The following is a 17,068-nucleotide window of genomic DNA, read 5'->3' on the forward strand; positions in this document are numbered from 1 at the left end:
TTAAAAGAAGAAGAAAAAAATTAACTGTAGGTTTTGTATTGCAAAAATCTACTCCTTTGATCTTCCTTGAGATTAAGAGGCCACAAAGGCTGTTTTTGTTTTTTTTGGTCTTCCAAGTCAGCCTGTTTTTCACCTTTATCTGTACTGATGCCACAAATGAGCCAATGTTCTTCAAACTCTTTTGTTTGTCTGTCTGCACAGAGAGAAATTTTGTCAGAATCTCTCCAAATGAAAGCTCTCTCAATACTGCAAGGATGAATTTTCCATGGTAGGTGTCTCAGGAAGGACTCCTGAGAGAAGTATATCTTCTAAGAGAGGCATGACATATGGTTAGAGTTGGAAAGTTTTCTTCATTCCTTAGATACTAGGATCATACTTTTCAATGCATACTTGACCAAGCTGTCTCAATAAGGCCTGAAGGAGTAAACAACATACAGAAGTCTTTGGATACAGTTTAATTTTCTAACAGAGTTCTAGCTATAACAAAATAATCTTTTCTTCATATGCAAGTTTGCTAAAACTACAAACCATTTAGGGAAAAAAATTGTCTGTTGTTTGCTTTAATAGAACAGGGATTTATCTTTGTACTCAGATACTGAGAGAGATTTTTTTCCCCACTTCAGGCAACTTGCAAGAGAGATACAAATAGCAGCCCAAATTTCTCCAGTCCAATGATCTTTCAGGTTACAATGTAGAAAAGATAGATATTAGCCAATAATAGAAGGAAAAAAAAGTTTTTTTTTTTTTTTTTTTTTTTCCATTAATACTAATCAAATAATAGATTCAACAAAGGCTGCAGTGTAAAAATCAACTGTAAGAATACCAGTATCCTCCTCCCATATATTACTTTTCCTTAATAGTGCTCATTTTTTTTTCCAAAGGAAATCAGCAGTATTATTCACATTTTACAGATGGAGACACTGAAGCACAGAGCAGTAAAGTGATTTGCCACGTGCACAGCCAGGAATTAGAATGCTAAGCATGTGAGTCCTAGTCTAACATTCATTTATACTGCAGTACTACTGCTCAGTTTCTAGGTTTTGGAACTAGTGATTAGGGGCTACAGTAAATGTATAATTCCCCCTGTAATGGGGACAACATTTGTTTTACATGTGTTTCCAGTCAGTAAACTCTATACCTTTTAAAGATTTGTGGCTGGGCCACGTGGAAGCTCCTGAAAGAGGGTGCTCCTGCTCTTCGGCAACTGAATATGCTTAAGGAATAATTGTGCTTGAAACAGAGACCCTTGAATCTTTGAGTGCTTTCCGTGTTGCTAAATGTTCATTTGTTTTCCTCCCTTCCTCCCTTCCTTCCTTCCTGCCTTCTGTGGGTAGAGGAGGAGACCAAACAGAGTCATGGAGGAGAGATCCATTTAAGGTTAATAAACACATAGAAACTCCATCCTTAGAAATGAAAATTTGGGAAAACGTTTGGCTTGCAAACGAGTGGAGGCTAGTGGAAACATGCTTGCCCTTTTCTTAACCAATTTTCTTGGCATTCCTTCTTATAACTGCTATTGGAGTTAAAGTATTGGAATATGTAGACTTTTAGTTTGACTTTGGACCTGTTCTCATACCTGTGTGTAAGATTTGTTTCAGAAGTCTGTATTACTTTTCTTATACCTTTAGAAAAAAATTATCTTAGGAACAAAGGAGACTGGCAGAAACAAAGATTTCATTAGAATAATCTTAACTTTTTAAATAATCTGTAATTTCATCAAATTTTTCCTCTACAATATATGTGTATGGAACTTTTTATACAAATGCCATTCTAATAGACGAATTGGTATATGCATTGCTTTATACGTGATACCCTTAAAATTATTAAAAAACAAAAATTAAACAAACAAACCCAACGACTCCAAAACATCTGTGTAGTATCCTCAAACAAAACTGAAGAGAAGCTCACAGAATTAATATTTTAATATACTCCATTGCTGAAAGATGTTTAATAGATAGTCATAAATACTAGCTTTCCTAACATCAAAATCCTCCTATCCCCTTTCAGAACAAAACTACCATATAGAAAATTCTTGAGAGTGTAATTATGACAAGATATTGAAGCCCTGCCGGTATGGATCTATATTGATGGGTGGGGGGCTCAGGACTTATTTTTTTGACAGCATGATGCTATCTTTAAGAAGTATCTGGATTCTTAGCTACTCTTTCAGCCACTTTGAAGTTTTGGAGCGTCTGAGTGAAAGAACACCTGAAAGTGTTTTGTTTTTTTTTAATTTTTTTTTAATTTTTTTTTTTTTTCATTGCTTTGATGTAAAAGCACATGGAGTAGAAGTATCTCTGGCTGACCTGACAGACTTTGGTGAAGTTTACTTCCTAGCTTTTACTCCAATGACCTGAGCTTGTAGTCTTCATGTAAAGGTTTGACGGTGTGGAGTTTTTGCTTTAAGAGCTTGTTTTTACAGTGCTTACCTCTATTATTCAGATCAGCTCCATATGCTCTGGTGTAAGAAATGACCATTACTTGTTCAAGGAAATAATATCGATCTAATGATTTACTGTAAGATTTTATGAAGGTGGCATTCATTTTGGTGTCCAGCTTGAGACAAGAAGGCATCTGACTAATATCATTACCCAGGTAATTTATCTGAGAAACTGTCATTGTTTAAGATAACCTACTATGCTTGCTAAAGCACCTACCGCTTCATGTAATATTGACATTAATAACCTTTGTCAGTAATACAAAGGTTTAGTAATGCTATCTAGAAGATTGCTGCACATCAGAATCTTCTGTTCCTGCATCTTCTTGGCAATGTGACTGCTGACTCTACAAAGTAGCTTCAGCTCATCTGAGCAAAGAAACACAAACTGTCTGTGACAGAATTTGCTGGGTAGATATGTAGACTTCCTTCCATTAAATTTCAGTGCTACAATAACTGGCAAGCCTTCTTCATCTGATACTGTTTTTGGATGCAGTCTGTCAGCCTTCCCTTGGTGCTCTTCAGGGAGGCACTACTCCTACTCTAAACACTTCTGCATTTCTCTCCCACTGGTGAGATATGTTAGAAGGAAGCCTTTATTTTCTTTCTGTTCTGGTTTTCTTTCAGGCATCATCCCATATGAGGCTCTTGAGGGTAGAGGCAAATACACTTGTGTGGGGTTTAAGCTGTATAACACCAGCTTTCTGGAAGCAGTAGCTTTTTCATGCTGCAGGACAAAGGAACTGCTTTTCTTTTATAATTTTGTTCTGAATGAGGTTTCTGTGCCAGAAATGATCCTGGCTTATTGCTTGGCATCTTGTTTAAAATAAGATAGTAATTGATCCCTCTCTTCTCATTCTATTATGTTGGCTTTTCCTACATCCCTTTTCCTTTTTAATTTTCTGCAGACAGCAGTTCAAGATCTTGTAGTCAATATCTAACCTGTTTAAATTCTCTACGGTACTTTTTCCCTTGCGTAAATGACAGCTGACAGACATGTTATATTTCTCAGAAAATAAAAGATATTTCTTGACACCCTTTGAGATTTGGAAAAGAAGAAATCCTGCAGGCTTTAACCTGATGGAAAAGTAGTTATATGTTTAGAAGAGGCAAATCTGGAAGTTATGAAACTTACTTTATTGAATTAAAAGTTAATATGCAATCCATTGGAAAAAGATTTGAAAGAGTATTTGCAAGAACACTCTTCATAATGCATTCATCACAACTGTTTCTGCGCTCCTGAAGAAAGGAAAGGTTGTTTTTCTTAATGACCACATCAGTTTTCATGGGAGACCACCCTAACACAGTCTTGTTTTTCTCAAAGAACTAATATTCATACTTTCTTTATTAACATGATGTCTTTTCAAATATGCTTAAGCACATGTTTAAATTTTTAAGCCTAGAGCATTCTTTCCTTGTAAGTACTACTTTTTTCTTGACAATTTTATTGAAGATAAGTGTAAGTACAGCTCTTTTATTTAGTTCAAGAAGAATGCATGAGAATGATGTGTTTGTTCGTGTATTCTGTTTAATTCCAGACCAGTTTGCCCAACTTCACTTTGGCTGCAAGGCTGTGCAGGTTTCTTTCTTGCCCCATTAGGAGTAATAGCTGGAGAATAGTTTTTGAGATGGAAAGATAAGAGAATAACCAAAGAGAACTTTCAGAGCTAATAGAGAAGGAAAGTGCCACTTCACATTGCATGACTGTTTGCACATGTCTATAAGTTTCTTTATTTGTGTAACCCTTGGGAATGTTTTCAAAACGAAGCGCTTGTTTTGTATGCTGGAGTGGGGTTTTGTGAAAGCTGAGATATCACTGAAGTTACAATGACAATTTACAGGAAAGAGTTAGTAGACAGTTGGCTCATGAAGAGAATTTTTATTCACAAAATCACAGCATAGGTGAGATTGGAAGACAACACTGAAGACCACCTAGTCCAACTCCCTTGCTCAAAGCAGGGTCAACTAGAACAGGTTGCTCAGAACTGTGTTCAGTCAAGTCTTGAATACCTCCAAGGATAGGGAGTCTTCAAAATTCCTGGTCAAAATGTTCTATGATTGGAAATATTCATTACTATTCGGAAATACTCATCACTATCTTATTAACAGGGTATTGTGAAACCGCTAAGGCTAATGTGTTTGGTCATTACTTTTAAGTTTGAGGACAGTGTGGTGTATTTTGCAGGAAGCAGAAGCTTTCTGCAGTCCTTTAAGCTTGGAGAGTTGAGATACAGAAGATGTGAACATTTATCACTGTAGCAGAATGACTGTGTTTTTGCATTGTTCAGGATTAGCCTACCAGTGGTGATAAGGCTTTGTAAAATTGCAAATGCCAGTGTGGTCAGCTTTCCAAGAAACATGCTTTGAAATTTAATTTACAACAAATATCTTCAGAGAACTATTATCAGTAGTGAAAGACTGCGTATAGGTATGCTATGTGGTCTTAGAATCTGTATGTTACTTTTTTTAGCCTCATCAAGTTAAAGATCAGTACAGTTAATCTACCAAAGTAATAAAAAGACCAATGTAAAAATATTCCCTTGGGATCTCTGTCCGTGTTCCAGGACATGTTGAATTATGTGTGTTTATGGAGGTTGTTATGTGACTGTCTCCACAATTCACATTATTTAATTTTTTAGAAAAGGTATAGTATAGAAGAGCAGAATCTGTTGATCTCTTCCTAGGTAGTGCAGCTGATTTCCTTTTCAATCTTATCTATGCTAGTACTATGGACTGATGAGGTAATCATCTAGTCAAGTCACTGCTGTCTTTTTAATGTCCAGGGAGATGCTGTAGTAATAGATGTTCTTCTGGAGACTCCCCTCTTGCTTTCTCAGACACCGCTCTTCTTTTACTCATGTAAAGACTCAAAAAATTAACACTATTAAAACTGTTGAAACAGAAATGTAGTTTTTGTATATTGTGTTCTATTTAAAAACAAAACAAAAACACGAAAACATGATTAAGACACAAACTTATGGAATATATATATATAAAGGGGAATACTATATTTTCTGTCAGAAATTTGGTATTCAAAAAGTCTAAACTGTAAGTAATATATTGAAGAGCATAAGATCTGTGCTGATGTGGGAGCTTATCTTTGTAAACACCTCCTAACCATACCTCAGGCTCTGGCAGGTGCATGAAGATTTAGTTTTCTTTGGTGACTATTTTTAAAATAGCTGCATCATTTGTGTTGTATCTGTAAGTCTGTTCCCCAAGGAGCTTCCTTGCTGGCTTAACGGATCTGTACTACTGGATGCAGCAGGGGAGTATTGGAAGAGTTTGATCTCATTGAAGGCATATGTGTTCTTGTTTTGTTTTGTTTGTTTGTTTTTGAAAATTTATTTTTAAATGACTAAGTGGTCTGTTTGTATTTTTAACTATAACCATCTCACTTTAAAATTTTGAATAGTGATTAGAATAGGAAGTTGGAGTTTATCATATGCTCTTCATTCTACCTTCTCTAAATTATTTCACTCTATTTTCCAGTAAGTTCTGTTTTAGGTCTCCACTGGTTCTTTCAGTGCATTTTTTTTTTTGTTTTGAATGAGACCCACAGATTGTTTTAATCTTTTTGGCGTCCTTTATTATTGTAATGTATTTGTCTTCTTTGCCCTTATTCTTCAGTCTTTCAGTTTTGCAGGTTGTTCTGTTAAGACAGGAGAGACACGCTTAAAAATCTTTATACAGATATCCCACGTATACAAAAACAAAACAAAACAAAGCAAAAAAATTCACTGTAATTTATTTGCTAATTCAGGTGTCAAAACCGTCATTTTTGTCTCTATAGTATTTGTCTGAAATAGAGTACTGCTGGCACCATTTTTTGACCTTATGAGTGCTGCTGTTTCTTGCTTTTTTATTTTTTTATTTTTTTTTTGTCTGATCCAAGTACCATTTTAGTAGTAGAAAAAAGTCAATTTTCAGCTGTTGTAAAATTCCGTCATTCACCACATTTAGCATCCTACTGGTTTGGATAATTATTTTATCAGATTCATAACAAATGACATCAGGGACAATTACAAGGTGTTTCTACTTGGAGAAGGACATCAAACGTTACAGGTATTCCTAGCAGAGGAGTCAAACCCCTGTATTTTGCTTTTTGCTCTGCTGGTTACCAATAAAATATTTTCTACTTGGGCTTTTTATGCTGAATAATCCTTAATTCTGATTGCTTTGCAAACCATATTTTTTCCCCATTTTCACAGGATTAACTCAGCTCTCATTATGAAGCCAATTTTTTTCAATTCTTGCTTTATTATTATTGTTGTTTTTGTTATTATAGTTTCAAAGATAGATCTACCTTTTACTTTACAAACTTCTAATATAGAATAGTAAAGTAAATGAAGAGCTTAAATTACCTTTTTTTTCCTCCTTGTATTCCAAGGTAAAAGATGCATGAAAATGCGGAACTATATAAATATTCTAATGAGTATATTTTTGGATATACCATGAGACTGTGTAAAAACAAAGATATTGATTTTTTTTTTCTTTTCTTTGTTCCAGTAGGCATTAGATTCTCAAAGAAAATGAAAGTATAAATGTTGGCAAATTTAAGAGGAAGAGTGTTAACCAAACTCCTTTTTGTTTTATCATGCTTTGAAATTTTTACTTCCAGGATTCAGAAATTTTAATGGGTATATTACCCTTTTAAACTATTATTATTTCTTTAAGGAAAGAATAAAATTGCATCTCATTTTATTTTCATAAAATATATGTATTCATATTATATAAACAAGAGAATGAAGTAAGGAAGAAGTAAGTCGAGTAATGTGTATATTTTGTGGAGATGTGAATATTGAACATTTGTCTTGCCTGAATCAAAATCAACTAAGCCCCCTAAAAACAGTTACTTCCTTCATATTCTGGACTTCTATTTTTTGTGTTTTCACAGGTGTTCCACAGTAACATTTAAAATATGAATTTGAATTATAAATATAATTACAAATTAGATTCTGGCTTTTTTGTTAGTGGATGATTAATTCATGGAAGTGTGTCAGGTATAAGTTTTCACTTCACCAGTAAGGCTAACGTAAGTAAGGCTATGGTGAGATTGACTGATTTTTTTTTTTTTTTTCAATTTAATGTGTTATTTCATAGCTGATGAAGATACCGGAGAACTGCTTAACAGAAATAGAAAGAGCCAATTATCCTATATAAAATATTACTTATTTGAAATACAGGTGTAATTGGAAATGGTAATGGTTCTTAAACTGCCATTATGAAATTATGTCGTGGTTTAACCCGGCCGGCAGCTAAACACCACGCAGCCGTTCGCTCACCCTCCCCCTCCCTCTCTGGGATGGGGGAGAGAAATGGAAAGTGAAGCCCGTGAGTTGAGATAAAGACAGTTTAATAAGACAGGAAAATAATCATAACAAAAGTAATAATAACAATAATAATAATAATAATAATACAATGGTGATAATAGGAAAATAATAATAATAATATGTACAAACAAGTGATGCACAATGCAATTGCTCACCACCCGCTGACCGATGCCCAGCCTAACCAAGCAGTCCGGCCCCCTCCCCCTGGCTAGCCACCCCTATATATTGTTTAGCATGACCCCAGATGGTATGGAATACCCCTTTGGCTAGTTTGGGTCACCTGTCCTGGGTCTGTCCCCTCCCAGCTCTTACTGCACCCCCCAGCCTGCCCGTTGGCAGGACAGAGCAAGAAGCTGAGATGTCCTTGGCTTGGTATAAGCACTTCTCTGCAACAATTAAAACATCGGGGTGTTATCAGCACTCTTCTCATCCTAAGCCAAAACACAGCATTCCACCAGCTACTAGGAAGAAAATTAATTCTGTTCTATCTGAAACTTCTGTTCTAACTGAAACCAGGACAAATTACTATTCCACAAGTAAGTATGTGGAGGTCTCTGTGATTTCTCAGTGTTGTATGCCATCCTGCATGGTGTCCTGATCCAGCTCATGCAGTAGCTGATTTCCATGCCTACTAGTTGCAGGAGACTTGGCAAATAAGTCCCTTCACTCTTAACTGTACTCATAATTTTTCTCCATCTGAAAGCTCCATTTATTGAAGCAACTTGTATTTGGAAATAATATTATCAAGTTTTGTTAGAGCAAATGGGAAAATATTTTTAAAAGTAACCAGTCTGGGAAAAAAAAAAAAAAAGAAAAAGAAAAAGAAAAAACACAAACATTTCAATATAGTAGAAAGACAGTATCAGTATCTGCTGTTATAAATCTTCCAGAATTGCCTATATTAATGATGCAACATTTTTTGGATGTGGCAAATGTTAGAGCTTTATTTAATATTTCAAAAGACTAGAAGCCCACTTATCTTTTTCTAATTATGTGATCACTTTTAAAGGAAGATACCTTTAGAAGTCCACAGTTGTATGCAAGAAGGTTTTGTTAGAACAAAAAATTAAAAGGTTACTTAAATTAATTTTCATATTGTTTGTTTCTAATGTAAATATTTTGGTGAATGATTTTGCCCATCCTGAAAAGATAGTTGCTGTATCATTGGTGCTTTTTTTTATTTGTTTTTTTTGGTCAGATTTTGTGGTTTAGTGTTAAATAAAGCTATTTTTATTTTCAGGTAACCCCAGATATGGCTTGTGGAAATGCCAGTTCCAATACCTCTGCTGGAGGCCGGCTTGTCTCCTTTGAAGTTCCACAGAACACATCAGTAAAGTAAGAATATTTGTCCTATGTGATGGAATTTAAAAATGCTTTTATTTTAATTCACTTTGCTATTTTAGACAACTGTTTTTTGGATACACAGGTTTGTCAAATGGTTTAAAGTATATGAAAGAACTTCAGACAGCCATCAGGCACCTAGCAGTGCCATGAAAGCTCTTTGCTTGATATAACTTTTCCCACATATTTAATGTTTTAGGAGATGCAAGCATGTAAACTGTCTCTGGGCCATCAGAATGTGTTAGGAATTAGGGCAGGCATGCTGAAGATGTCAGTTTGGAGAAGATGCAATGTTTCCTTTCTCCTTCATGCAGTGAACACATTTTTTCTTTAACCCCCAAATGCATTTCCTTATGGAAAGTGATTATCAATAATTATATAAATACACTTATTTCATGCATTTTTATTTAATTTCTGGAATATAGCTTTGGGTGTCATCAGTCAGCCATAACATTTTTGATGCGAATGTTCTACAAATAACATTTTTCAAAAATCTGAATTTATTTTGTTAATCACTTTTAAAATTCATGCTTTTTTTCAATAAAATGCTTGGTTTGTAACTTTTAATTAACAGAACCTGACTTCCTAGAAATATCTGATTCTATCAGCTGGTATAAAGCATTTCCTATTGAAAATATTATTTCAAATAAAAATCTGTCAACATAGTTCTTCTCTGGCTCACAGCTTTGCTGCAATTTTAGACTTAGATTTTCCCCAAATAGCCTACTTTTCTCATACTGTCATCTTATCTTTCAGAATGCCAGCTTTCAGTTAAAAAAGGCCATGGTTACAGGAAAAAACAAACTGCTGTGAGCAGACAAGCTGCAGACAGTTTGGAGCAGTAACTGTAAACGTAGGAGCTGTCCTGTGCTTCCCACAGGACTTTGAATCATTCTCATTCATGAGCATTTAAGCCTAAGTAAGGAAGAGACCTGTGAGTGTGGATGCTCTAGCTGACTAGAATATGTAAGCAAATGAGATTTATTATTATTTTTTTTTTTATTAGGAATAAACTGAAGTTTGTAGATTCTATAACTGTAAGACTCATGACAGAATGACCCCATTTTAAAAAGGTTTGCAGAGTATACAAGGTTGGTTTTGGTCATTTTTTATACAATGTACTTTCAATAGTGTTTTATTTTGTCAGTTAATCTGGACAGATAAATGCAGGTTGATATCCATCTTCATGACATTGTATTTCCTTTGTTAAGCACCAAAGTAGTAGGACCTCTGGTGCAAAGGCTGCACTCATGACAAATATAATTGGAACACTTTGCATTTCTTGTTTTGAACTCTAATAATAATATAAAAAAATGAGAGAGACCACCCTGTGTTCTCAGTAGGATTGAAACAATTTCATTATAGGAAATTGTGCAACAGAATTTCATCTCCTGGTATTTGGAGTCTTCTTTTTGGCAAGCGAGAATTAGCAGTTCTCAGCAGTACGATGGTGTTGCGATTGAACTCTTGTGGGATTGTTCAAACTCATTTGTGATTTATCAGATGAAATTAGTGCAAATGTTTGGGAACTTGCCAGAAATACTACAGATTTTTATTTTGTCTTTATGAGGTTAGTGGAATAAAGTATCCTGAGAGGGAAGCAACACCAACATAGATACAGTGCTCCCTAGTGGAGCCAGCAGTATATATGCAGTTGTAGATGCTTATCCAACCTGTCAATATTTAGGAAGGCACCACTGACTCAGTGACCTTGGGAGCATTACATGACTCATTTGATTTGCAGGAATAAATTGTTCTGAACCTTCGATCTGGTATATCAAACAAATGAGTGTTTCTACCAGGATCTATCTCCCTGTATTGAATGAACATTGAATGCTCTTCAGTAGGCAAGAGAAGAAAATGATAGTGTTGTAGTTGTAGAATGGAGGTACTATTCAAAAGCCATAATTTCAGCCAGTGAAGAAGGCTGCTTTACTATTATGTACTGTTTTTATATAAAACACTTATTGGACACTCAGATGGTGTCCTTCAAATATTAGAAATTGAGACTCTGTACGATTAAATCTGCCTTTATGTATACTGTTATACAAATCTTACTGTTGAAGCATTTATTTATTTTATGGACACGATGAAAGCTTTCAGGCCTTTTTCTGGTTCCAGATTTGCTACATTTAAGTTCTTCTTCTCTGATGATAAGCTTTTGTTTGATGTACTTGCTGATAACACCAATTTTCCTTGCTGTAAGTATTCTTATTGTTTATTTTCTTAGAATAAGGCAAGATGCTACTGCTTCTCTTATCCTGCTGTGGAAGGTGACAACCACTGGGTTTAAGCAGTGTTCGCTTATTGATGGCAGAAGTGTCACTCTCCTCCAGGCACTGGGTGGACTTGTTCTTTCTGAAGAAATGCTTGCATTAGGAAACAACTACTTTATTGGTGAGTAGCAAACTGACTTTTTATCACTTCTACGTGACGGTCAGTAGCTTACCCAACATTTAGAGAAACAAAGAGATAATTGTCCTAATTTAGGTACTGCCGAAAAATCCAGACTTGATAGCATGGCCATGTTTTAGACATTGTTTCATTCAGAGCAGACAAGGTACACTAATTTCTTAACAAGTGGCACTATTCAATTGAAATCTAGATGATGAATGATTTTGTATATGCTCTTTTATAATGAACTGTAAAATTTTTGGTAAATGATAAAGCAAAAAACTCCAACTGTTCAAAGTGTACAAGGTATTCAAGCTTAAGCCTGTACACAGTAAAAAATATAATGGGAAATCTGATCTTCTGACAGCATTTATTTCCACCATTTTTAGTCATCAAGTTTTGCCTTTGTAAATATGAAACTTCAGATATATTGCATGTTTCATTGGGCAATTAAATGTGAAGTATCTTTGTAAAAGGGGTATAATGAAAATAGGCTGATATGGTATTTTTAAGAGTATGGGAAATAATATTGATTTAAATGCGTCCTTTGTGCTAGACATAATAGACTTAATTAAATTGAGCTCTCTGGGTATATTGTTTGTTGTACCAATGACACGAAACGAAAGACATTGCAGTAACAGCATTTGTTGTAATGTTCTTGAAATGCTGTCTCTCTTTAAATGAAGCATAAGCTGCCACAAATTGTTATTCAGCAACTTGTCATGTTAATAAATGTGAAATAAAATTCATTCTGATGCAGAAGTATTGGGACAAATTCTGTGTGTGTGTCTAATACAGAGAGAAACCCAAATGCAGTAGTGTCATGTTCTCTCATTTATGAGTTGTCACTTAACACAGATACTGCTTGAGGGTTGTTAGTGTAATTATTTATTAACTATCAGCTGTGGTTTCTTTAACAATTTTTTTTCCTGCAAATAATTTTTTAGTTCCTTATGTTTTCATTATCCTTTTCTTCTTTCCAAGAACTAAAAGATTAATAATATTTTTTTTTCTCCCTCCCTTTTTTTCCCTTTTATTCTAGTTTTGATTTTATTTTATCAGAGTTAAAAAGTGCCTTCCTCAGGGATAAATTTTTGCTTTGGCTTTGGGATAGTTAATGGTTAGTAAAAATAAATAAAAGCTTGCCTGACATAGAATAATTTGTAACTTTCCTGCACTCACAAAGACATGTAGCTAAATGTACGTTTCAGTTAATATGCCCCCAGACAGAGGGCCTAAGATGCTCTGTGAATGTTCCACCGGGCTATAGCATAGGCTATTGATTTAGATACCCAAAATGAATATTGTCTTACTCTGTCATATCGTTTGCCTTGTCCTAGTTGCCCTTCTGTCCTGGGGGTTTTTGCTTTGAATAGTTTACTGTATGCTAGTTAACATGAGCAGAAAAGACACCTTTTCCTTAATGAATATAAAATCAAGTTTAGTTCATAAGCAAGGCCATTAGTACAATTCTTATCTGATGCAGTACAAGTTTTCTGAGGCATCTTATTTTACTTTCACCTACTTTCTGGTATTTCTGTGGTCTAAATTTCCTGGTACTGAAATTCTTTGTAGGTTTTTTTCCAGTCATTGTAGTGTAATTTGATTTATGTTAAGAACATGAATCATAAATGTGTAGACAGGAACAGCAGGGAGACTCCAATAACACAGTGATACATTCATGAATGGGAGCATCTGAGTGCTTAGTGAAGATAAGTGCAGATACAGTGCATTTGAATTTTTAAAAATCTTAAATTTATTTTATCAAATGGAATGATTACCCATAGTGCTTTTGATAGAAAATGAATATGAAATATTTTGTCTGCACACCTTTTAGTTCTGAGAAATTGTGACTCCATTCTATGAGATAATCAAGTAGTGAGATAACTCATCAGTTTTCTGGACTAGATTATTTTATGTGGCCTTAGTTTAGCTATAGGTCTTCCCAGAATTAACTTGTTTTAATAAAACACTTGAAAAGAAAAAGAGTGAAATGCTAAAGTGATAAGGAAACTGAAATATTCATTTGTTAGTTTAAAAGTGTTTGTGACCTATCACCATTTATTGTGAGAAAACAAAGCATCCTATAGATTTGTTTCTTATTCATATAGAAATATTCTGCTTGCTTTCCATCACTAATTCTCATCCAATAAATTGTATGTCTTGGGTGTATGGCTTGCACGCAAACTTAGTCAATTGGTGTAAAAAATGATGAATTTTATCTGAACTCCACTGAAATCCATAATTCAGGTAAGGTTTACATAATTAAGTTAAAATGGATGCTTTTATAAAAACAACAGTAATCTAACATGTGTTTTTATTGATGATACTTAAGACAGAACAATTGAGGTGCTGTGGGATGCTGTAAGCAGAGCAATGCTTTACTCTTCGGACCATGCCAACCAATATATTTACTTTATATACTTAAAAAAAACAACAAACATTTTCCTTCCATTTTCAAAGGATTTTTAAAGGGATTCTTCTATTAATTGGCAAATTCTGTACAATGCAACTTTGTTACCTCCTACAAATCTTTCTGAATAAAATGGTTATGTCAAAGATTGTGGGAAATATTACTTGTTTTTTGTGTTACCTTATGGCAACTAATTAAAAAAAACCAACATTCATTTAAAGATGCTTTGACAAGATTGAAAAGAATTAGAAGCTGGAAATAACGTATGGATTTGCTGATCGTGTGATCTAGGACACAGTTTTGGAGACTGGAAATAATGCTGTCTCTGAGATACAGAAATAGAGAATTTGATTATCCTGGAGACAGTCAAAATGCCTGTACTATGAGGTGGAAGGGCTTGAGGAAAGGAGAAGAGTTTAAGCACAATTAAACCAAAAACTTTGGTCTGTTTTCCATGATGTGATGGCCATGAAATGGCTGCTGCAACTGAACAGACTTCGGCAGGGCAGGAAAGGACCTGTGATGCTAAGAGTGTGCAGTATGATTATGTTGTTAAATTACAACAGTTGTCCCCATTAACATGAGCCCCTGCAGATGGGAAAGGATACTGAGCTGAATGAAGCCCATGCTTTCTCACTCTGCCTGCTTTGGATAGAGTACTTATTAATGCATTTCTGGCCACAAATTGGGCAGTCTTCTAAAATAATGTATTAAGTTTTATTAGAAAGTTTACTTATCAGCCAGTGGAAAAAAGAAATGCCCAATATGGTTTAGGTCATGAAGTGAAAAAGACCCTGAGAATACTGATTCACTCAGTAGGCTAATTGGGTTAGGTGGAGGATGAAGCATAGAGTATATCCCAAGGTGCCAATGACATTTAAAACCACACTAATGCTAGACAAAAGTAATCTGTAGTAAAGGCCAGGTGAACTGTCAATCTCTGCCCAGCTGTTTGCAAGAAAAATGCTTCATTTGATGCCATTAAAATTTAAAAAGTTTTGTCCCCAAATTCAGGACTTTTTTTTTTTTTTTTTTTTTTAAAAAAAAAAAAAAACAAACGTGTTATTGAAGGCATTTTGTACTCTCAGAATAGCACCCAAAATAACTATTGTGTAAAGTGGAATGCTAAGGGTGGATATCAAGATTTGGAAAAGAGATAGCTGGGAAGTGAACGAGAAGGTAGAATTCATTTTTAAATAAGAGATGAAGAGATGGTGATAAAGGAATCAAAATTTAAACATAGTAACTCATTGAAAGTCTGCCTTTTACAGAAGTTAACAGCTTCACAGTATTTGTCCCAATATTCTTTGAAGGTAATGAGTCATTATTTGTAAGCTATTTGTCATGTTTATAAAATGTATCATCCATATTGCTTTTAATTCAGAATCTGTGTATCAACATTTGTACTAGAATATATGAAAATGACTAATTGTAAAACCTAGTCTTGTAACAGTGGCATACCTATTCTTTATTGCAATGTATCACAAAAAATGAAAATCAGATGAAAGGCATTTTACAAGTCTGAAAAAATGAGATAAGCGTGCCCTGATGCACTGTCAGTCTGTGCATGAGTCTTTCAGACTGAAGTTATCCTGAATATTATTAGCTTACAGCCAGGGTTCTCCATAGTTGAAAGCGTTGCTTGCTATATGTTTGACAGGGGTCTAATACACCTAAAATTATGCACTTCTCTCTTTCAGGGAATATATATTGCATCTTGGCATAAATACAGGAACATGTATATCTTTTTCTATTCAAGTTTGTTGCAAGTGCATAAGATTTACTAAATTGATTAAATAATATCTCTCATGAGAAAATAATGCATTAATGATTTCCTTTCAAAAATATAAAAAGGCCTTGTTAATGGATGATGAAGGATATTTTCAGCTTTTATAGCAACTCTATTGTAATATTCTATAATTTCTTGCATGCATCTTATTTATACAAATGTGCAATCACCCTGTAATTGAAAACTAGAACATTTATTCTGGAAATACGGTCTGCTATCCAAATGGTCGAAAAGCAAAACCAACTCCCCAAAAGCATTAAACTCTTTATTCTCTTAATGCTGAGATATTTAGAAGTTCTATAGAAACTGTATACCATCTATTACATATCTTAGTCAGTTAATTTACTCTGGCAATAAATTCACATAATTGTTCACTACACTAACAATTCTGTCCTTCATGACTAAAGATGCTTCAACTCTAACATCCACGGGTGTCAGTTGTCATTTTCCATTTTCAAATTTATCTTGTAGTCTGGTACAGGTAAACCTGTATTGGTATACATTTAGCAATTGTATGATTTGCTATTGAGTTTTTGCATTAGAAAATGATATTTAATGCTAGTTATATGATACTTAACAGTCCTATTCTACTAATAATCAAAGCCATCATTGCTAATATTTTTTGGTGAATTTGGGTATTAAAATTACATATGTGATAATCACTTAAGTTTTAAGAAGTATTTATTTTGAGGTTTTGAGCATAAGGTTAGAACAGGGAGTTGGCATTACTGACTGTGCAGCAACAGTGTCCTTCCTTTCTCCCCCCCCCCCAAGTGAAAAAAACCCCACAATTATTGTTTCACTAGTAAAATATTTTCTATGCTTTTAGGTCTTCAGTATGCTTATTATGATATTGACAGTGTTGACAAAATGTGTTCCTCATCAGGTTCTATGATAAAATGTTGAAAAGACTGCTTTTCTGCCTTGTTGTGCCTGCTGCTGAAGATACAGTGAGGGGACATGTTTCAGAAAAATAGCAAAGCAAGGACAGATTGGTTGGTGTTAGTGTTTAGCCTCCATTTCCCCATAATTAATACACTAGAAAAGTTTGTATATCTATACCTATCTATAATTGTTTAAAGAGAGGAAAAAAAGCATGTAAATAACTTGAAATTATTTGCTTTGCAATTTTTGCTCTATGTAGCATTTCCACTGTGCAGCATAAAAGCAGTGTTCATGTCATATTGCTACATTAGCTTTTAGATTGTCTGTCTATAAAATGAGGAAGAAATTAATAAGCAAAATTGCTATTTGTCTGTTAAGACATTGCAAATAATAAGGCAGAAGGTTTAACGTGTAATATGCATGAAAACAATGTATTTTTATATGAACCGCAAATAGATTATCCAGAAAAATCTTTA

General features: G+C 34.4%; 1 protein-coding gene across 1 annotated transcript in view; it reads left to right on the plus strand.

Annotated features, from left to right (window-relative positions):
* The window catches only part of DNER (delta/notch like EGF repeat containing), a gene marked incomplete at both ends in the record, with an annotated part of 118,909 nt that overhangs the window by 47,876 nt on the left and 53,965 nt on the right, over nt 1–17,068 (plus strand). Inside the window, 2 exons of the mRNA XM_084291907.1 lie at nt 9,011–9,105; nt 11,342–11,508. Coding sequence (XP_084148033.1) covers nt 9,011–9,105; nt 11,342–11,508 — 262 coding nt within the window. The remainder of the gene's footprint in view (nt 1–9,010; nt 9,106–11,341; nt 11,509–17,068) is intronic.

The sequence above is a fragment of the Netta rufina genome (assembly GCF_964035555.1).
Source record: "Netta rufina genome assembly, chromosome: 9".
NCBI lineage: Eukaryota > Metazoa > Chordata > Aves > Anseriformes > Anatidae > Netta > Netta rufina.